General features: G+C 40.2%; 1 protein-coding gene across 6 annotated transcripts in view; it reads left to right on the top strand.

Moving 5' to 3' along the window:
* Window positions 1–24,151, top strand: part of SNX24 (sorting nexin 24) — a 91,210-nt gene that overhangs the window by 30,994 nt on the left and 36,065 nt on the right. For all 6 annotated transcript variants that reach the window (XR_015748111.1, XM_087958016.1, XM_087958018.1 and 3 more), the window contains exons 2-3: window positions 18,520–18,603; window positions 21,753–21,857. Coding sequence is in view for 5 of the 6 variants with exons in the window: in XM_087958016.1 (XP_087814142.1) it covers window positions 18,520–18,603; window positions 21,753–21,857 (189 nt within the window). In the remaining variant the exon portion in view is untranslated. The remainder of the gene's footprint in view (window positions 1–18,519; window positions 18,604–21,752; window positions 21,858–24,151) is intronic.

Raw genomic sequence — 24,151 nt, 5'->3', positions numbered from 1 at the left:
CCCTGTGCCTTGGTATTTGCTCTAAATTTAGTTCAAGAGCTTTTTCGCTCTCAGGAGGGAGATAAGGGAACGGAGCCTTTCGCCCCCACCCCCACCCCTCCTCCCCCTTTTCCTCTGCCGTTTCAAGCGTGCTGGGCTCAGCCGCTTGAATAGCCTGCGCTATTTTTAGCGCGCTGATTGCGTCTTCCCCCCAGAACGCCTTAGAGGAAGCAACGCTTCCTCTCCCAGCCCTTTATTTGTGATTTTGGATTTCTTGGTTTCTGATTAGGGCTGGTGCGCCTCTGAAACGTGCGCTCAGTGCCAGGCGGCCATTTTGAGCGCGCCTCGTAGCCAGCGCCATTTTTAATTCATTCAAAAAAAGAATAAAACGAATTTTATTTTTTCTTTTCGTTGAGCTGCGTGGTCTTTGCAGGCCCTTAGCGGGACCGTCAGGCCGCGTGGACCAATTTTTTTACTTTTAGAGAGTACTGTGGCTCCGTGCCCTGTTGCTTTTCTTAATTTTATTGTTGGCTTCTTTCCTTGCCCGCAGCTCTTTCAGAGGTGCTGGCACGTACTCCCCATTGTTGTTGGGGGGCTGCCTAGGAGGCCTATTTGTTCACTATTTGTTCACTCTTTATATATATATATTTTCATAGTTTGGCCTCAGCATTCATTTGATTTATTTGGGTTTTAGGTTTGAGGTAGAAGGCCTTTTTTTGCTGCTAAAATTTAATTGGCCTCATTTTCCTTTGGGCCTAGCCCACAACTTAAGACATAGTAAATAATTTTTGTTTATATAGTTAATAGCTTTAGATAGATTTTTCTTCCTTTATAAAATATATATATATATATATATATATATATATATATATATATATATATATATATATATATATATATATATATGAATTTGATTAATAAGAATAATTCTAGTAATTAATAAATAGTTACATAAGTTAGGAATTAGAATTAAGAGAATAAAAAAAAAATTTTTTTTTATTCCAAAAGGGGGACGTGACCCAACCTTGGGAAAACCGGCTTGCATTGTAGGCCGAACTCCTGGGCGTGCCAACCGCCTTTCTTATTGACAATTATTTGTTTGTTAGCATGGCAGAGGCTAATCCTACTGGCTCTTCTTTGAAGGCCAAATCTAAAACGCACTACCTTCGCAAAAGGGACAAGGACTCTTCCAGTACCGTTCAAAGAGACGCATTAAGACGCCATAAGGCCCCAGAGAAAGAGTTTAGCAAACGGGCTAGAGAATCACACTCTGTTACACCTGCCTTACCTTCTACCTCCGCCCCCCACCCCCTCTGCCAAGTCAATCTTCCCCCTCCAGGTGCGGTAACACCCAGGGCTACCAGCCCACCCGTGCGCCCAAGGCGACCTTCACGCCAACCGCTGCAGGCCTTCGCCCTGAAGATCCTGTTGCAGTCATCATCCCGGATAGTGTTAAGGAATGGATGCAGTCTGCCATCCGTCAAGGGATAGCCGAAGGAATGCAACAGCTGTCCAGACCGGACAACCGTGAAAGGACTCCCGAGGTTGGCTCCTTATCCGGAAGGTCTGTCTCCGGACCAGCGTCTCAGCATGGTCAGGTACCTTCCCATATGGATGCCCCATTCCCAGAGGGGGAGGACACCCGCGAGGAGGAGGCAGCGGTCTTTGAGCCCTTCGAGGAGGACGAAGGCTCTGATAGAGGGTCCTTACAGTATTCCGAGCCTTTTTTTGAGACAGAGCCTATGGAAGGGGAGATGTCAGAAGATGAGGGCATTCTTCCTGAACAATCTCCTACTGTTGGTCTTTTCAAACCTCATTTATTTAAGTCTTTACTTTTCAAAGCAAAAAACGCTTCAGGTCTGACTTCCCAGTCTCCCTCTGACCCTCTTCCATCGAACCCAGAGGATCCAGATGGCCTAATGTTCAAGCAGCCGGTGGTAGAGGCTGACACTATTCCGACCCCCCCGATCTTTTCAGATTTGGTTGCCAGACAGTTGGCTTCGGTGGGCCCTTCCCCCGCCCCTTCTAGTCAGGACAAGAGGTTATTTAATCTTGACCCGGATTTCTCCGCTATGTTGGATACCCCGGAGGTGGATGACCCAATTGTAAGACTAGCCTCTTCCTCCAACCCTACCGATGCACTGGAAGCGTTGAAGCCGGAGGACAAGCGAGCAGAGATGGCGCTCCGACGAGCACACCAATCTGATGCTTGGGCCATTCGGTCAGCCACTGCCGCCTCCTTCTTCACCTGGTCTTCCATTAGGTGGTTTAGACAGCTGAAGCAGCATATCCCCCCAGATAACACCAGGGCCCATCAGGATATTGCAAAAATCACGGCGGCGGCAGAATTTGCAGCCGACGCCACCTTTCACTCTGTTAAGTTTTCATCCCGAACCATCTCTTCCCATGTAACTGCCAGGAGATTACTTTGGCTTCGGCACTGGCAAGCTGACATAAAAAATAAGTCCAAGTTGGCTTCAGCCCCTGTCTCAAAGGGAAAACTGTTCGGGCCCGCGCTTGAACCTTTACTGTTGGAAACTCGGAACAAGAAAAAGTTCTTGCCCTCGCTTTTTCGTAGACAGGAATCTAGGGGATCCCAGCCCTTTCGGAGGGGCTCCTTTCGTTCCCCCTTCCAGCCATCATTCACCCCTAGATTTCAGGGTTCCCCGTCATTCCGGTCATCCTACCAGAACCGGAGTGATTCGGGAGACAGAAGCAGAAGAGGGGGCAGCTACAGAAGGCCCTTTAGGGGGGCTGGGGGCAGGGCGTCCCGCCGACCTAGATAGGATTACAGGTCTTTACCCCATAGGCGGCCGCCTCAGGCATTTTGCCGACCAATGGGAGGAATCCACTTCAGATGCTTGGGTCAGAAGCTCCGTGCGTTTTGGCCTGGTCCTACAGTTTCGTACTTCCCCGCCTGAACATTTCAGGATTTCACCCATTTCCAGGGATCCTACTAAGCGGGCCCTCATGGTCTCCGCAATCAAACATCTGTCTGATATTAAGGCCATCCAACCTGTACCAACTTCACAACGAGGAAGGGGTTTCTATTCCCTTCTATTCTTGGTGCCTAAGCATTCCGGCGGTTGGAGACCCATTTTAGACCTTAAGAGACTCAATCGCTTTGTTATTCACCATAAGTTCAAAATGCAGACTTTACAGTCTATTTTGCAAAGCATCAGAGAAGGAGATTGGCTTTCGTCTGTCGACCTCTCTGAGGCTTATCTCCATATTCCCATCCATCCCTCGTATTCTAAATATCTGAGATTTTGCTATAACAATCAGCATTTTCAGTATGTGGCCCTCCCCTTTGGTCTCGTCTCGGCCCCGAGATCCTTCACTAAGGTGTTGGCGGCTATAGCAGCGCACCTTAGACAGGTCCCCATACGTATCCATTGCTATCTTGACGATATCCTTGTCGCATCCCCTTCCCGACATCAGGCCGAGAGTGATACTAACACTACCCTCTCGGTTCTCCAGGCCCACGGTTTTTTAGTCAATTGGGAGAAAAGTCAGCTTAGTCCTTCCACGCGTATAGCCCACCTGGGGGCTGTGATTGATTCTGTGGAAGGGAGAGTTTTTCTCTCTCAGGAGAGGCTCATTAGTATCCACGCAGCTATCAGGGCTATCCGGCAAACGGGGAAGGCATCTTTGCTCAGTCTATCCAAGCTGCTGGGAAAGCTGGTTTCTTGCATCTCTATTATCCCTTGGGCTCGCTTGCATTCCAGATCCTTGCAGTGGTTCCTCCTACCATACCAGCGTTCAGGAAGGAGCACATCAGGCCTGGTGGTGAAAGTACCTCCAAGGGTCCTCGCCTCTCTCCTTTGGTGGACTCGTCCATCTGTCAACTCAGGACATCTGTTCAAGGAGCCTCAAAGGATCACTCTCACGACGGACGCAAGTCTTTCCGGATGGGGGGCTCACCTGCAATCGCTATCGGCCCAGGGAGTTTGGTCTCCTGCGGAGCAAAACCGAAACATCAACTGGTTAGAGCTTCGCGCAGTGTACTTGGCCCTCCGAGCTTTCATTCCTCAGGTGAGAGGGCGCCATGTCCTGGTCCTTACGGACAACACTACGACCAAGGCCCACATCAATCGTCAAGGGGGTACCCACTCCATTCTCCTCATGAGGGAAGCCGAGCGACTGTGTCGGTGGGCAGAAGCACACCTGCTGTCCATCAGAGCGGAGCACAACTCCGGAACCTCCAACGTCCAAGCAGACTGGCTCAGCAGGGCCATGCTGGACCAAGCAGAGTGGCGTCTACACCCACGCCTGTTCAGGGAGGCAGCAGCCAGGTTCGGCCAGCCTTTGGTAGACCTCTTTGCTTCGCCACTCAATGCGCAAACACCACGGTTCTTTTCCCGTTATCCTTCCAACGGTGCGGAGGACCACGATGCCCTGCGTTGCCCGTGGCCTCCCGGGCTGCTGTACGCCTTCCTTCCATTTCCGTTGATTCCCAGGGTGATTCGGAAACTAATATTCGAGAGAGCAGAGGTCCTATTGGTGGCTCCGTATTGGCCCAGGAGACCGTGGTTTGCGGACCTGCGCAATCTGTCGATAGCCCCGCCGTGGAGGATTCCACCAGAGCAGATCTCTCTGTCACAAGGCCCACTCCTTCATCCAGAGCCGCAATGGCTTCAGTTAGCCGTTTGGAGGTTGAGCGGGAAAGACTAATTGAGGAGGGCTTGTCGGCTCAGGTCATTAATACCATTTTGGCTGCCAGGAGACCTTCTACTACTCGTATCTATGATGCAACCTGGAACAGTTTTTGTAAGTGGTGTCACAAATCATTCGTCGATCCACGTTCTCCTTCCATTGCCCAGATCCTGGCCTTTCTGCAAGACGGCCTAGATGGGGGCTTATCACCCAATACCTTGAGGAGGCAGGTCGCAGCTCTCTCAACGGTGGTGGCTGGCGGCTCATTCGGTCCTCTTTCCCACCACCCTCGGATTAAGGCCTTTCTTAAAGGGGCTTCCAACTTGCGTCCTCCAGTGGTGCACAGATACCCGACATGGGACCTTAACAAGGTTCTCTTGGCCTTGACTAAGCCTCCATTTGAGCCTCTCAGAGAGGCAACACTTCAATTTCTTACCTTTAAAGTAGTTTTTCTGGTGGCAATAACCTCAGCTAGAAGGATATCTGAAATTGCAGCTCTATCCGTGAGAAAAGATCTGTGTATTTTTCATCCTGATCGGGTGGTTTTGAGACCAGACTCTTCCTTTCTACCAAAAATCAATTCAGCATTCCACAGGGCACAGGAGTTGGTCCTCCCTAATTTCTGTCCAAAGCCTTTGCATGAAAGGGAAAGACAGTGGCACACCCTCGATGTTCGTAGGGCGTTGCGTATTTACATCTATCGCACACGGTCCATCAGGAAATCGGAGTCTCTGTTTCTGTCCTTTCAGTCAAAGACGTTAGGTTGTAAGGTATCCCCGTCCACAGTGGGCCGTTGGATTAGAGCCACCATATCCAAGGCCTATTTGGTTCAGGCTCTTCCGGTCCCTAGTGGAATAACCGCTCACTCTACCAGGAGTGCTGCTACATCAGTTGCCTGGGCCACTCAGGCTTCCATTCTTGACATTTGCCGGGCTGCCACCTGGGCTTCCCCGTCACCCTTCATACGCCACTATAAAATTGATACCTACGCTTCAGCTGAAGCATCCTTTGGCAGGCGAGTCCTGCAACAGGTGGCGAGAGATACCCAGGAGATTCCGATCCAGACGGAGTCCCGCCCGTAGGACACACATGCTTTGGTATGTCCCACTCTCTGGATGCTCGCAGCAGTTCTACGGAGAATGGGCGTTGGTTCTTACCTGATACGCCTCTTCTCGTGGAACTGCGTAGAGCAACCAGCCCCACCCTTTTTTCGTCCGTCTGGTGGGGAATCCTGTTTCGGCCAATGACGTTGTTGTATATAGTTGAGTTTGTACTATAGTTAAGATTAGAGGGTGTTTTTGTCCTCTCGTCTTCGCGAAACTGGGAAACGCAAGGAGGGGTCACGTGGAGGAAGGAGGAGCGTTCCCTAATTATAACTCAGCCTGTGAGAAATGAAGACTGGAGCACCTCCCACTCTCTGGATGCTCTACGCAGTTCCACGAGAAGAGGCGTATCAGGTAAGAACCAACGCCCAATCAATTCGGCCCTGAGGACCTAAGCAGGTCAGGCCCAATTTCAAACAGGCCTCTTGGGGCCTCATTCCCTCCCTGGCCCCTATAGTCCAAGATAGCTCATGGCCTAGACCTGAGGCTACCTTTACCTCCTCTGCTGTGGCATTCTCTCCACCAACCCATCCACGAGTGGCAGACCCAGTGAGATTCAGGATGTGGTCTCCACTGCCATCAGAAAAGGCCTAGCAGAAGGGTTTCAACAGATCCTTCAACCTTTAGAGAGGGCCCAGTCTCTTTTTCCAGCCTACTCCCAGGTTCATGTTCCTCTACAGAGGGGATTCTCCCAACCTCAGGAGCACAGGTCCCCTTCTATCCATCCAGAATGGGGAGATTTTGAACAGAGAGACTACACAAACCCATCTGAGCATAGCCACTCTTCTGGATCTGATCGGGAAGACGGAGAGATCTGGGACCCCAACCTATCAGAGGAGGAAGATCTGTGGCCCGACCAACCCTCCTCAGCCACAGTCTTTAAACCTGCCTTATTCAAATCCCTTCTTCACAAGGGACTGGTCATAGCCCAGTTGTCCCCTGAGGAGGTTGCTCCCGAACCACAAGGGGAACCTTTGGGACATGGAGACACCCTCTTCTCCAAGCCTGTAGTCCACATGGAGGTCCTACCTTCACCTCTACTATTTCTTGACTTGGTCAAGGAGCAATGTGTCTTCTCTGCCACAGGCCCCCGCCCATCGTCACATGATAGACGGTTTTACAGTGTAGACCCTTCCCTTGCTACCACTCTCCGTAGATGCTCCAGTCGTGGCCTCTTTCTCCTCAGACACTCCCACCGAGCCAGAGGACATACTTGAGGCCGAGGACAAGCGCTCCAAGTAGACACTAAAACGCAATCACCAAGCCTTGGCTTGGACTCTCTGGGCCTCGACTGCTGCATCGTTTTTCATGAGGTCTTCACTCCACTGGCTGCACCAACTACAAGACCGCATACGTCCATCATTTTAGATTGCACCAAGATCTAAACAAGATTATTGCAGCAGCGGAATTTACGGTGGATGCTACCCTTAATTCCGCCAAATTCACCTCCAGAGCCATGGCCTCCTTGGTGGCAGCGAGAAGACTTTTATGGCTATGAAATTGGTAGGCGGGACCTCATCATAAGTGGAAACTGGCTTCGGCGCCCTGTGCAGGCGAAAAGCTCTTCAGCAACATGCTAGAACAATACCTTGTCTAAACCAGGGACAAAAGGAAGGTTCTTTCCTTGATGGGAAAGAGAACAGACTACCGCCCAGCTCCTTACCGTCCACCTTCCTTTTGGGCTGAAACTACCCCCCAGTTTTCCAGGCCACAGAGGGTGTATTCACAGCGCTAAGAGCAGCGTTCTGATGCACCCAGCAGACAACACCATAAATGGCTCTTTCATGGAGGTGGGGGACATTCCTTCCGTCGCTCTAAGTAATCCCTTGTTCTCCCCACCCATCAGAGGTCATTTGGCCTTCTTCGCCTCCAGATGGGAGGAGTCAATGACAGATGCCTGGGTACTCAATACAGTGAGGTCAGGTTTACAGCTAGAATTTCTCTTGCCTCCCCCAGAAAACTTTGTGTTCTGTCCCATTTTGCAGGATAGTTCAAAAAGGGCCCTTATGGAATTAGCCATCCAACACCTAGTGGACATAAGGGCCATTCAACCAGTCCCCGAACATCAATGGGGGTGTGGCTTTTATTCTCAGCCTTTCATGGTCCCTAAAGCCTCGTGGGGGATGGCGAGCCACTCTCGACCTAGAATTTTTGAATGAGTTTATCCCATACAGGCGTTTCAAAATGCAGACTCTGCATTCTATTCTAGAGAGCATTTGGGAATCTCCTCTCCTCCATTGACCTTACAGAGGCTTACCTTCATATTCCCATCTGTCCTCTTCATCGCCAATTTCTCCATTTCTGTTACCAGAATTTCCCTTCCAGTATCGAGCCCTTCCCTTCGGGCTCGCATCAGCTCCAAGGGTCTTCACGAAGATCCTAGCGGCATTGGTGGCTTCGCTCCATTCCATTCCAGTGAGGATCCAATGCTACCTGGATGACATTTTGATACAGTCGTCCTCCTCCCACTCCGCCCATTGAGACCTACAAATTACACTTTGCTGTCTTCAGAACCACAGCTTGTCCATCAACACCAGGAAAAGCCATCTCCTTCCCACAACCAGATTGCTCCACCTGGGAGCTGTCATCGACACAACTCTGTGCCAAGTCTTTCTGTTTCCAGATTGGGGGAAAAACCTTATTGAGACCATCTGTCAGGTTCAACATCAACACACTGTCCCCCTGTCGCTGCTGTCCAAACTATTGGGGAAGATGATCTCATACATCAGCATCGTCCCATGGGCACGGCTTCACTCCCAATCTGCACAATGGTTCCTGCTTCCCTTTCAATAAGCAGGAACCAGCCACACATCGGTCAGGGTCCAGCTTACTCCACAGATCTGGCATTCCTTCAGGTGGTGGCTTTATCCAGTCCTCTGGAAAGGACACCCATTCAAAGAAACAGACAGACTTCTGCTCACCACGGACACAAGTCTTCTGGGTAGGGGGGTCCATATGGATGGAAAAATAGCTCAAGGGATTTGGTCCTGGATAGACAGGACCTGCCCCATAAACTGGCTGGAGCTCAGAGCCATATCCCTGGCACTGAAGCACTTTAGGGCCATGATAGCTGGTTCCCATGTACTAGTGTTGATGGACAACATGGCTGCAAAGGTGCACGTCAACAGACAAGGGGGGACGAGATCCAGGGCCCTGAGGAGGAACGCCAAACATTTGGGAAGGTGGGCGGAGAGACACCTGCTGTCCATAACGGCAGACCACATCTCTGAGGTTGACAACTCCCAAGCTGATTGGCTGAGCAAGAGCCCGCAGAATGGTGCCTTCACCCATCCATGTTCAGAGACCTTTCCCTCAGGTTTGGGACTCCCCAAACACTCAAGTAAACAGGTTCTTCACCAGGTTTCCTTGTCAGGGAGCGGAGGGGATCAATGCACTTAGGACCAGATGGCCCAGGTATCTCTTCTACGCCTTTCCCCCTCTTCCCATCATTCTGGCAGTCATTCGGAAGATGTTGGAGGAATGGGCAGAGCTAATTCTCTTGGCCCAGGAGGATAACTGTCAGGCAGACTTGCATGAATCAGTGTGGATTTTTTTGATTTTTTTGCAAAGTTGTTCGGGACTTTAAAAAATGAATTGAATTTGGAAACAACTTGGCAGCTGAAGAGATTTGGTCTGATTTATGAATAAGTCAGAATTCTGGTGACTGCATTGTGAGTCAAAAACGCTGATTTCTAGTTAATCTTCAAAGGCAGTTCATACTGCCTTGAGTGGAGTAATTTTGTTTAGAGGAAGATAAGGCCAAAAAGTTGTGTATAATACAAGTCTGTAGAAATCATTCTGGGCATCATAGCTGTAGTGTGAGTGGCGGAAATGACAGAGGCAACACGAAGCAGCTTCAGCTTGTAACTTTATTTTAATAATAAAGGGTTGCCGCGACTGCTGCGCTAACAGGGCAGCCAGCTGGTGGGCAACAGCTGATGCCATTTGACAGCTCCCTTTTATAGTCAGCTGTCAAATGGCGTCAGCCAATAGGAGCGGTCCATGTTCCTGCTGGAAGCACGGACCGGAGTGAAAACTTCAGCTCAGTCCTCTCAGAATGCAATAATAGCCATGTCTGAAGAAGTGTAGTATCTACCATATCAAGTAGTTTCATTGCTACTATGCAGTGTTTGTACTGAATGCGTGTTCAGTAAAATACTACTTGCTTGTTAGATCAATGTAACTGAAATCTTGTTAATGAATTACAAGGATGTAAAAAATTTTTCAAGAATGCAACTTTTCTAAAAGTTCTTGTTCATCCAGGATGGACTCCAGAGGCTTTTCTAAATTGTTTGGTTATTCTGTTTTAAAAAAGAAGTGGGAAGGGCTTTAAGGGATTTTGTCAAAATCTATTCAGTGTCAAAAAAAAAAAAAAAAAAAAAAGGAGAACCGTAGACCTTTTATTTTGTTAAAGTCACTGGAAGAATATCTTCAGGTAAAAGATAGATTCAATCTTAGTCTCTAAGGCAGAGAAATTTTTAGGGAAAAAACATGTAGAATAAGTTTGGGATGAATATGTAGAGAAGTTTTATTAAATCTTATTCCATGTTGCCTTTTATTTCTCTCAGTTTTATCATTCTTTGGAAATTATAGACCAATGGTAATTTTAAAAACAGAATTCTATCTGGAACTCACATGGGAAGGTGGATGAATACAGGGGTTATGCAAGATCACTACATGTTTTTAGAACTTCTTTCCACAACTATTCCATTTTAATAAACTGACAGAACAAACAGTAACCTACTGGGCTAAAGTGAGAAAACCGTTTCCTGTTTACAGATTTCTTGCTCAGCTGACAAAAAACAGGCTATAGAACTGACTCTCTATCAGCCTGTAGAAAATAGCTCAGAATATCTGTTTTACAAACAGTCATCCAGATTTTATATTGATTATCAATTTTTGATGTACATAGCGAACAAAAAGAACAAAATTTCTTGGGAAATAATGGTAATGGTTTTATTAATTACCATTAATTGGACACAATAGTTATTCCTACTTAACTGTACTATTTTAAATATTTTGCACATGGTAGGTACTAATTTAGCTAATTTTCACAGTCTACTGCCATGGTTGCATCCCCTCATACAATTTCAAATATTATTGTGGCTCTTAAAGAGCATGTTAAAGTATGTAAAGGTTGCATTGAGGGAAAATAGTGTGGCAAAAAACAAGTGTTTTACTTATATATATTGAGATCAGAAACATTTACAGAACTTTATAGAAAAAGAACTTTGTGGTATAAATGTGGTCTAGAGAATTATTTGATTTCTCCAATCTGTGTTGAAGAAAGCTTTTTCAAAAATTGTGTTAAGGTTATGATATTGTAGATTATGTAATCTACAATAATGTATTGTCGATGTGCAATGTAGATGTGTGGAGGAAGGCTGCAATACAGCAGCGTTCCTCTTCCTCGTCCTTTAAATTTTCACGTTACATCATGAAATCATTACTTTTCAAAGATCTCCCAGTTTCAAAAACAATTAATCTCAAAGGTAAAGTATCATGTGGATATAAAGAGCTGCTTTACATTAACACAGAGATGCATAAATTAACTGTCTAGTTCTTTGAATCCCATGTAAATAAATACCATACATTGCCACTAATAACCCAACTATCTACTTGAAGATACCCAAAAATTAAAGGCCTCATTCAGAGCACTGCATAGTAGTATCTATTCACGGTTTTCTTTTTCACCAACAGCAAGCACTCTATCCCATAAAATAGCTCAGACAAAGAAAAATGGAAGTTTCAGAAGCAGCTCTGAACTTAGAACTATTTTGTAAAATGTCTGATTATGAGGAAGATGATGATGGAGAATTTGATTTTAAACATTTCTGGCACTTTGGTGGTTTACTTCTTATTAAGACTTCAGAGATACAAACCAGTAGCTCAGTAATTGCTTTCTTGAATCTGCCTTTAATAATTACATTTAGTAAAGCTGTATTGAAAATTAGAAAGGCAGAGACTAATGGAAAACTAGATTTTTCACTGAATTAGAAAGCAAGACAATCTATATATTGACAACATTTCAAGTTGAAACAGATCAGGAAAACTGTTTTGGACTGTCCACGCAAAGAGTCAAATACAGGCCTGATATGCAGTGGCATCTACATTTTAGACCAACAGAGAAACTATACAAGATTTCATGTGAATTGCTGTCTTGAAAAGCTAATACAATTCCAATTTGAATGAAGTCATTTAAATCTTTGTGAGGTGGGGATTATTGCAGGATTTTCTGTTTGACATGTCACAAAACAAAGAATTGTGTTAATGAAGTGACTGTGTCTTTAAATTAGAAATGAAAAAATAGATATTCAAAAGTAAGGAGAGGCACGGGATAAAGAATTAAAATGCTATGTATAAATCAATGGAATACCATTTGGGCATCTATGTCATTCTTCTGATTAATTCAAAGAATATTGTTTTATATGATAAAATATCAATCATATTTGTGATACATTTTTAAATGTTCAGTTGACTAAGTTTCATGTTTAATGAATAAAAGGTTATAATAATAATAATTCCTTTTCTGGATAAAAGTTGTTTCACGTATTAATTTTGTTCTTGAACTTTCATTGATATTCAGGATACTTGTGTTGTTTTCCATGATATGCCAACAGTTTGGAAACTATTATGAAGACAATAAAAATGGATATTGCAAGCATTTATAGTTACAAAAAATTAATACTATAGAGTTAGATGGACATACTCTCAGTTTATGGTGGTCTTAAAAATACATATCTCTTTGTATATTTGAATATGCATTTTGCTACTATTGTTTGGAAGATCCTTTTAGAATAGGTTAAATGTTTAATTCTTTAATTTATGTTTTTCCCTTTCCCTTTTATTAATGTTTCATTAAAAAAAACTTACACAGAAAAAAAACAATTAAATAATATACATTAATTACTGTTAAGTAAATGCTTAAAGTGGCATATAATTTTAAAAATATTTGTCAATGTAGCTTGTCACATTATAAAATCTGTACTTAGTATTACGTAGTATTTATTATATTCAATAGAGTAGTAATAAAATGCAGTCACTCTGCCTCCCCCCCCCCCCCGCCCAAAAAAACCCTCTTTGGGTTGAATTAGAATGAGATCGGGACAAATACATGTCTTTATTTTCAGCAGGGCAAATTCCTCAATATATATCATTTTCTTTTTTTTTCTTCCAAAATAGCACCTAAATTACAGAATTGAAATTGGAGGACATTTTAGAACATCTGGTCTTGAAGTGACTAAATCTGTGAGAAACAGAAACAGTAGAGAATTAATATTTAGCTGCTTGAATGACAATTAGAACAGGTGGGCAAGTAGGCAAAATGTATCAATATTATCATGTTTCTCACATATCTCCTATTTTATTGAATCCAACAACATTTTCATATTTCTGTTATATTTGGCAGTGTGTATCTGTTTATGGTACAAAACAGTGGTATCCTTTTTTATTGTACCATAATTAAGTTCAATTTACTTAAAAAGGCTTGCTTGTTTCTCATCACTTAGTTTCATTCTGCTATGTTTCTTCAGTTGTTATTATATAAAATGTGTTGGGCTAGAGCCCTGTTTAAGTCTCCATGAGAAATTTTGGTCTAAAGGGAATTGTTTGTGATGTTAGGCAATGGATACAGGTGGCCAATAAAAATGCAGATTAACTTCATTAGTATTCAGCCAAGATGTAGTAAAGTTGAGTGAAGTTCATTTGCAAACAATTAATTGCTTGGTACACTGGGTACACCTCTACTGATAACTTATTTTTGTTATTTTTATTTGAGTTTGAAATACAGATATGTTTTTAGTTTTTAAACATTTCAGTATATTTGTACTATATATGGAACACAAATATACAAATGTGATCTTCTCCTTCTCCTTTCTCCTCCTCCTCCTGAACCTCCACCTCCCTTGGCCTTAACTCCAAATAAGAGTTTAAAAATTGGGGATGTTGTTTTGTACTAGAGTATTGGGAGATAGATTGCTTTTCAAATTTTCTATTGTTTATAGTGTATTTATTATAATACTTTGTAATGCATTTATTATAGTGGATAGTCAGACAATGATTTACTATTCTGTGTTCAATATTCACTTTAAATGAAGACATCTGTTAAATATATTTATCAAAATCTATAAAAAAAATTGCTATGATTTCTCACAAATAATTTTTCAAATAAGACTTTAATTTAATAGGTCTCAGTATTTCTTCTCCATCTTTTGATAGTTATGAGATAAAATGTCCTATTTTAGGCACGTTAATCTGAGAAAACTCTCTGTTCTTCATTTATATCAGTTAAATGGGTAATTATTTTCACTATCAACTATTGGTTCCAGGTAGGAGAAAATTGTTGAGAACTGAATGCACTTTTATTGTGGTGAAAGAGAAAGACTGCCAAACAATTATAAATATAATCTGTTCTATCTGCTGCATTTACGAAGTATACCTTTAAAAGCAGAATGTATAGTAATTGAAGTTCTATATTCCTTGCTAAAAGAGCCAAATTATATAATGGGTTAAATATGTGCATACCCATCATGAATGCTTCATCCTCCAACTTTAAGATGACATATATTAATGGAGAGAGAAATGAATGCGGTTTGAAAGATACATTTGTATGTGTTTGTTGTTAATAGATTTTCTTTGCCATGCCACAAGCTGTGATTTTTCTTGGGAATAAAAGTTATAAAAAGCAGATTTAAGGAAAAGAAAAAAATAGCTTTGGTATAGTGGGAAAATATTTCACTCCTCCGCAACATACTGCTTAAATTGAAAATAACACAAGAAACATATAAATTATAAAATGGCTTCTTTAAATTTTGGCTTAGTGCGTTCTGAGAACTTAACCAAATGTAGTATTCTGTAAGAACTTGATGTATTGTGTGAACCAAATCTCTGTAGTCCTGATTCTCAAGTTACTATTTTAAATGAGGCTGCATATACAGTAACTTTTTTTGTTCAAAAATTGTAAAATGGAAGTGGTTATGGGTCATTCTTAGTCTTTATGCATTGCTATATCGACAATGTATTTTTTTCAGATATGATAGTGAATGTGCAAGGAACAAACCAATTTTCATTTTAGATCAGAAAATGTATGAATATCAAAAACACATAAATAATCATGAATGATATTTCTTAGTGTGGCATTTCCTTCCACCTCTCATATCATTCTTAAAGAACTAAATAGTACTTTATAAAATTCACTGAAATTGCAATAAACTATTTTATCATTTTGAGAAACAGTTGCTGCAACTTGTACTTCAACAGCAATCTATAATGTTGTGTTTATGAAATTGTGTATACTTGTTCAAAAGTAGAAATATTTTCTTTTGGTACAGATCTTTCAAATATATAATTTCATTTGCAAAGATCTCAGCACAATGTGACTTGATTACAACTGCTGGATCTTATTTTTTCAAGGTCCAGGTAATTGAACATGCTTTGGTTTGATGTCTTTATTTAACATGTGGCCAAGTCTAAAACTCTTGAAGTATGTAGTTTTCAGTATGACCAGTATTTTAAGATGCCCTAAAGCTAATTTTAATTGTTCTTGGCTGGCATACCACAATTCTGAAGAATTATAATAATAAAATTGCAATAAAGGTGTATTGTCTGTTGAAAAACAAACTGTATTGTTGCTAAGTTAAGAAGAGAAACAATGTTCATATATCACACTAAGCCATGGCTTGTTTTACTGCTGGGTTTTTAAAGAAACCACAATTGACTCAATTTATACAACATACTAAATTATAATTATAGTAAACTAATTATTATTACTAGATTCACATAACACCAAAGCCAAATAAACTACATTATGACTTTATATAGTATATGAAGTCTACAAGCTGAATGCAATTAGTTTAGAGTTTTTAAAAGTAAAATATCTCAGATATAGAGTTTAGTAGCATATAGGTAATAGTACGTATTTAAGGCATATCTTTTCTGGAAAACAACCCCTGACATACAGAAACTTCAGACCACACATACAATATGGACATCCAAAATTATCTTCCAACTTAAAAAATGTTCATGAACTTTGATCATTGATCCTGAATGTTAATAAAGAGTTTTTCATCTCCATTCCCCCCAAAAAAGGTTTATTATATCTTACTTCCTTGATTCAAAAGCCATACCTATATAAAGAAAACCAGCCTTCTCTAGATTGAGCTTCTATTTACTAGGTAATCACTTGATGCCACCTACTTACCACTATACTACCTGGATAACTTTATTGTTCCAGTTCACTCATAATTACTAAGTTGTGCTTGTATAATGTGTTTTATGTATGGATTCATCAATAATGTTAAATCATAAATGTTGATTTACAAATTGGGTTGGATTCATATAATACACCAAGCTATAATCAAATCATACTACAGCCTATTGCATTGTGTAAATTTGCTAATTTGCTATAGATATGAAATGGTTTAGAGGCAAAATAAAGTTGCAAATTTTCACATAAGTGCATTTCACCAAAATTCATTCTTTTAAAAATACTTGAAAAATAAATATATATATATAGGGAAGTCTTATCCACTTCCTTGAGACAACAAGCTTGAATGCATTCCAAGTAACATTGCAGGTTATTGGCTGTCAATCTCTCAGCTGGATTCCATTGCCAAATAAATGCCCAGATATCTGTAACAGACAAAGTTACATAGTTCTCTTTTTTTGAAAATTTCCTAACATTATTTCACAAATTCATTTTTTTAAAAAAGTATGCTTAACACAGTTTTAGACTTAGAAATCTCAAGCATCTATTAATAGAATAGAATACAATACAATACAATAGAATACAATACAATACAATACAATAGAATACAATACAATACAATACAATACAATACAATACAATACAATACCTTTATTGTCATTGCATTCTACAGATACAATGAAATTTGAAAGCTACTCCAGCACAGTGCCCCAAACACCACATCACAATCACACTACAGAGTATAATAATAATAATAATAATAATAATAATAATAATAATAATAATAATAATAATAACCTAGTCTAAAACCTATCTAAAACATATAGTAAATTAGATAGTTTAAAAATGCCACTTTATACATAGGACTAGATCACAAATTGTCTTGATTCAAGACAATTATTGCCTTGGAAAAGAAACTGTTTCTCAGTCTATTACTCCTCATTTTAAGACACCTATAACATCTCCCTGATGGTAACAGTTTGAAATATGAATAACCAGGATGAGAACGGTCTGTAGAGATTTTTAGTGCTCTAGAGAGGAGTGTGGTCTTCGCAATCTCTTCTAAAGAAGAAAGAGAGCAACTGATGATTTTTTGTGCTGTGTTTATAACTCTCTGGAGCATCTTTTATCCACTACAGAGCATCCAGCATACCACACCATTACACAGTATGACAAAATGCTCTCGATGGTAAAAAGTAACCAGCAATTTCCACCCATTCTTTTTCAGCAGCCTCAGAAAGTGCAGACGCCGTTGGGCCTTCTTTGCAGTGGCCATAGTGTGGACCGACCAAGTAAGGTTGTTGGAAATATGAGTTCCTAGAAATTTAAAACTATGAATTCTTTCCACACAATCTCCATTGATATATAGTGGGAGAGGTTCTGCTTTGCATCGTCTAAAGTCTATAATCAATTCTTTGGTCTTTTGATGTTCAGGGCGAGATTATGACTCTTGCACCACAAGACCAGTCTGAGAACCTCTGACCTATAGGACGTCTCGTCTTCTTCTGATATGAGTCCCACCAACGTGGTGTTGTCTGCAAATTTTATTATAGAGTTAGTGGGACAAGAGGGAGTGCAGTCATAGGTGTAGAGTGAATACAAAAGCACACAACCCTGTGGAGAGCCAGTGCTGAGAGCAAGAGTGGAGGAAAAATAGCTGCTATTATTATTATTATTATTATTATTATTATTATTATTATTATTATTATTATTATTATTATTATTATATTCACTGTCTCAATCTATTTTTCTTTTTTTTTCTGAAGGTAAGAATATTTACTCATTGTAAATAGATTGTCTTATTATGCAATTTTGATCTTGGTTTCACTAGGTTGTGTTTTCATGAGCAATGAGATATTTCTTGTCACCTGCCCTAAAGATTTGATCTAGTGACCTGGAAATCAAGAAAATGTCATGTTAGTGGCTACTAATTAGCGTATCTACAGAGCTGCTTCATCTGGCCTTTCAACCTTGTACAGACAGCATCCAAAGCTGTCATACTCATCATGCTAAGAAAACAAGTCAGCATCACATTTTTAAAAGTAGTTTAAATACAAAAAAAAGGTCCAGCTGAGACTAAACATGAGTATATAGGTTAGGGCAGAAATTAACCTATGATGTAATATTTGTATTTATATCTCATGCAGTAAAGATACAAAAAAGTAGAGTAGCCTGCAGGACACCTATCACTATATGTTGTGAATGTACCGTGTATAATACATGAATCAAAAAAACCACAAATGTTTCTCACTTATTTTTCACTTTAAAATAAAGTTCCATCACTGTATTGCCTGTGGGATAAAATATTCAGTTGCAAATGCAGATAATGTCTAGGAATAAGAGTAGGGAATAAAATAGACTTTTTAGGCACAAGACATTTTAATCCTTAGATGGATTTAAAGAAACACTTGGTTAAAGGCATCAGAGTGCTCGTTAATCAATGTTGCATCCTGGTATCTCCCGAGTGTTGTGCGGTTTTAGAGGTAGAAAAGATTGGCTACAGTAATTAAAGCAAAGAAATTGATCACAAAACAAACATATCAGGAAATACATAAAAGTAATCTTTTATTTTCACAGGTCTTTAAGATAGAAGTACTAATGAATGGAAGAAAGCATTTTGTTGAAAAAAGATATAGTGAATTCCATGCTCTCCATAAAAAAGTAAGTATAGTGTGTAAATTATTCAAGTAATACTGTCTGTAGTCAATTTCCATTCATTCCCAAGTAATGACTGCACTTGATTTCTGAATATGATAAGGAAGCTTATACTTTACCTACATTACTGTCCACTTTTTAAAAATTAAAGATAAGTAGTAGATAGTAGGTAGGTAGGGTCCAGAAATACCCTTTCTGGACAGAGAAAGTAAGGTATTCCATTCTCTTCTGATCAAGCATGGGGTACTACTCTTTTTATATAGCAGCCCACCGACCCAGATAAAATTAAGGTCAGGCCCTCACCCAAAGGTGGGTGATGGGCTAAACTTAGGCAAAGGAATAAAAATAACAAACAAATATCCCACAAACTTTTATTAAAGTGCAAATCCAGAAGAATTAAAATCTATGCCAGAAAATTCTAGGCTTTCCCTATATGAATCACCAGTTTCCATATTTAAAGAGAGCCATAGATTGATTATGCTATGATTGTGCCTCAATCATGATCTTTTACAAATTCAGACCTGCTTAAGGTTATCAGAACATGGGATCATGTTGGAGCTTTCCACATACCTATCAGAAATAGTAGTTGTAGCACAACACCAGATTATGGAAGCCTGGTTTAAACAAGCAATTGTAAATTGGCATCTGTGAACTCCTTCCTGAACAGTAGACTTTCTTTTCTTTGATATTCAAATCTCATGACTTGAAACATTTGTTGACACAGCTTTTAGTCAGATGACATCTCCTCAGGATGAAAGATGAAATGTAAATTACTCTACTCCTGTGGGCATTACATGTCAAAGTCGAGTTTGAATGTCCTTTTGATTTTGATCTCCACCCCTTCACACAATTTTTGTACTGATAAAATACCTGGAGAGTACCACTTCTCCTTATTTAAACTATAGGTAAACTGTACTTGTCATCTTTCTTTTTATTTTATTTTTTATTTTTAATGCAGCCTGTTTTGTGTGTTAAATGAGTTAATCATACCCTTTATTGGAATCCTGATAGATAAGTATTATTTTTGCTAATGAGACAAAGGAAGTAAAGGTCTCTCATCTACAGTAAAAAAAAAAGGTAATTTATCCAAGGGCACGTAAAAGCCACAATTGCCAAGATATACCACAATCACTAGATCCCTTACAGATTTTTGGAGAGGAATTGATTTTGTTAATATTCATATCCCGCTTTCCCATTTTAAAAACATCAATAAACTCTGGACAGGAATATTCACTTATCAATCTGGCTATAAATCAGCCAAAACAAAGCCATAATTTTGTAGTTGTAGAAGATTCTTTCATACTTAAGCCAATCATAATTTTTCCACTTTGAGGTGCCTAGTAGATAGCCACAAATAATTAACATTTTATTTTCTTTTTTTCTTTTTCTTTGTTGCTGTCTTCCAGTTGTCTAAATTTTTGCAGGTCAGATCTGAGGGTCCTAGCACAGTGATGGCAAATCTTTTGGGCTTAGCAGGTCAAAAATTCAGAAAATACCTAACTTTTTTCTGCTGGCAAGTGACACACACACACACACACACAAAACAACTACTGGTATCTCCAGGTCATCTAGATCTCACTGAACTCACTATGTGGCAGTGCCAAAGCTGGGCCTAAAGTAGAGGAGGCCTCAACTTCAGTCTTCCAGGGCTTCGGCATCTCAGGCCTCAATTCAAAAAGGCCACCTTGTGACATTCCCCAAGTGTGTGATTGTCTTGCAGCCCACTGTTCCCCATTATCTGCCACTTGCCACTTATCTCCAAGTGGTATTTGCTTTCTGTTAACAGGCCCTGCAACCTACACAAGGCTGCTCCAGGACACACAAGGCTGCTCCAGGACACACAAGGCCTTTGTTTTTGAAGTGGCTTTGGAAAATGCCCTTTCACAGCCTCCGCAGCCTCCAGAACTGCATGAAAGCACATCCCATTCCTGCTGAATTTACACAGGCTCCAGAGGCCATGCAAGAACATGGCCCTCTTGCTTGACCTCTAGAAGTTGTACAAGATCACAACTCATCCACAGCCCCTGAAAATCACACAAAGAATGGGATGTGCTTTTAAGTAATTGTTGGGTTTTGGTGAACAATGGCATGTTACCCAAGATGTAGTGGCGTTTACCTCAGACACACATCAAACATTTTCCATTCCTGTGACACCTGTGCTATCACATCTTGGAGAATAAGCAGATTCCTTGTTACTTTGCTACAAAAATACAAATTTGAATACTACCCAGAAAATTGGAAAGTATGTTCTTTAAAAGTGACTTTCTTTTGCTTTGAGATTAATATTTTTTGTCTCTGTAATCTGCGTCAATTTTACAAATTTTGGAAATGCACACTTTGCTTATTGGCTAATGATTTTGACTATCACTTGAACCTGAAATCTGTGAACATAATCCATACGATAAAAGAACTCGCTTTGGTTTTTTTTTTTACTTTTATATTCAGCTACTTTTTCAATTCTGTCAAATTATGAAGACTGAAAGGAAAATCACAGTTGTTTCATTTTAATAATTTCCACTGCCAAAAAGGGAGAGGAATAATAATATATACTCATACACGTTGCTACCACTCAGTCTGCCTTTCCTGTAATTTCTGAGACTTAGTTCATTCATTTTTTTGTGGTCTCCTTATTTTTTAGATTTTGAAATTCTTGCCATAAGATGTTCTCTCAAAACCAAACCATTTGTATTTTTCATAGACAATTCATTTTTCTGTATTTGCTGTTTTCTAAATTGCCCATCCTGCAAGAAAAGAAAAGCATTTTGACCATATAGTACAGTTTTTAAGATTATGTTTTTAAACTTAATGCTCAAGAGTACATGCTAAAATAAGAGTTAAACTCCATTCTTTAGGATTTATTAGAGTTGTATATTGGTTAGTTAGTATTTAGCTGACATACCAAAATGTTTAGTTCCCAACTTAAGAAATTGCCCAGTCTGTTAGCTGTTACAAGTGTTTATTTCAAATTTGCAGCACCAATATCTTTTATAATTGAATAAGCCCATTTATTGTCATAGAGGTTTTTCATAGCAACACTTAGTTTATTGATTTTTTGTCTTCTTTCCCAATTTGTTTATTTCTCATGTTGTAAGTTTTTATTTTTAAAGAATCTGTTATATTGATCGGACAGTTTATTTCTTTGCTCATATTTTTAGCTTAAAAAATTCATAAGAACTCCAGAAATCCCTTCAAAGCATGTGAGGAACTGGGTGCCCAAAGTTTTGGAACAGCGTCGGCAAGGATTAGAATTTTATTTACAGGTAAGCTATTTTTAACAGTGAACAGACAAATCTTTCCTCACAAGCAATATTACAATTTTGAATGCCAGGTGCTTTAAGCTGTACTTAAAAGTGATCATTGAAGTCTGCTGTTATTTTACACACAACCACGCTAGCAATATATTATTTGTGTCTCTCTAAAATATTTATATCTGAGCTTTTTACAAATATATTGTTTTAAAGGCAGTCCCAATTGTCATTTGCAAAGGACAAAGACATGGTTATAGCAAAGAGAAAAACTTGGTTTAAATAAATAGCATTGATTCAGGTTGTTCTATGTTTATCTAATACTCTTTATCCACTGTAACATTAATATTAAAATGTTCTGTTTAACATATAAAGAAACCGAAGGTGCTTGGAGAAATAATATAGAAGGAAAGCATTATTCTGCTCATATTTCTTGTTGCCTTCTATTCTTGGATAATTTCTGTGATTTTACAATCGTAGTTTGCTTGTATTCTAAAAACTTGGACAGAGCATCTAAAATGGGTGTCAAACTCACGTCGTCATGGCAACATCACATGATGTATAATGACTTTTTTCCCTTTGCTAAACTGGGCGTGGATGTGGCAAGGGTGTGACACATTCAGGCCACAAGCCATGAGTTTGACAGGCCTGATCTAAAGGATAGAAGAAGTTCTCCCCTGCAGTCATGTAGTAAACAATGAAAAATCACTAGTATCTGTAGGAAAGCAAATGACAGTATGTACCGTATTTATCGGCGTATAACACGCACTTTTTTCCCCCTGAAAATAGGGGGCAAATGATGTATGCGTGTTATACGCCGATATAATGTTAAGAAGCCTTCGGTGAATGCTGCTGGGATCGGGGATCAAGGACACAAATGAAAGAAGGGGAGGGAGGAAGCAACCGAAGCCTGTCCTTCTCTCTGGGTCAGCTCTCTCAGTCGCTGTCTCGCTCCTCCACCAGCACAGGAAGAAACTGCTTCAAAGAAGCGGGGGGGGGGGCTTTTCCTGTCGCCTTTCTCCCCCACCCCGTCCGCCCGCCCGCCCGCCCGCCCGCCGTGCTCCGTTCTGCCTGCCTGCCTGCCTTCGTTAATGGTTGAATCGGAACAGCTTCGGCTGAGTAAAAGAGGCGAATAGTTATTATTCTCAGCCGAAGCTGCTCCCAAACAACCAGAAACTAAGGCAGGCAGGCAGGCAGGCAGAATGGGACACTGTGGATTGAAGCGCGCGTGGGGTGGGAGTGGGGGTGAAATTTCCCTCTTAAAATGAAGATGCGTGTTATACGCCTGTGCGTGTTATACGCCGATAAATACGGTATATTATGTCATGTGCGTGTCTAATGTTCTTGTGTTGAATGCCATTTGTGTAGGGACATTAAGCTATGTAAGTTGTCAGTCTGATACTATTGTGGTCTGCTCCAGGTATGTGGAATGGAAGAAAGAATCAGCTAGTTCATTTCTGATGTGTTATTTTTATTCATGAGATCTAGAAGTAAATGTTTCAACAACACAGTATTTTAAAGAGTTCTTTTAAGATTCCTTGAGTAGTCCTAGTAGATAGATAGGGAAATAAATTAAAGACAAATTCCTTCTTCTACCATTTTTCCAATTTTAACAACACAGTTGGTAAAACAAAACTTAAAATAGAGTGAAGAGTAGTCTCTTGGGGTCAGAATGGTTCATATTGGCTACAAGTTGTAGATTCATACCTTAGAAAGCTACTAGGTTAATCTAGTTTGGCACTGTTTGGATAAACATGAGAATTCACACTCCCCATCTTTTAACTTGTGTTCAGAATTTATTCAAGAATTTTCTTACTCCTGGAAGGGAAAAAAATAACCCCATCAGTCATTGTCAGTGCTTCAAGGATCTGAAGAAAGCTTTTATTTTCCTTTTATCTAAATCCTGTTTAGACTTATTCACGTAAATAAAATGAAATTTTATTTTCTATTCAGAAATTACCTTCCTCAGTTTAAGAGGAAAAATTATAATTCAATTTCCACCTCGTTTCCCTGTTTCCCAATGATTTTGCATGGTTATTAATACATATATTTTGTAACTTAATGAAGTTCCATATATACTTTTATCACCAATAAATATTGTAATTGTAACATTTTCTATGTCACCAAACCTAGAACTTAGGAATATACTATTTCAACTAACAATATATTAGCCTTTCTCAACCTGATACTGAACAAAATATGTTAGACTTATAGTAAAAGCTTCTGAGGGTTTTTATTTGTTGTATTAGGAAATAAATATCTGGAAATGGGCTTTCTGATGGTGTAAACTATAGAAATTTACTCAGAAT

This window comes from Notechis scutatus, chromosome 2, assembly GCF_049901735.1.
Source record: "Notechis scutatus isolate UNSWTSFEM ecotype Mainland chromosome 2, rNotScu1.2, whole genome shotgun sequence".
NCBI classification, from domain to species: Eukaryota; Metazoa; Chordata; class Lepidosauria; order Squamata; family Elapidae; genus Notechis; species Notechis scutatus.
This window is presented reverse-complemented; position numbering and strand designations above follow the sequence as displayed.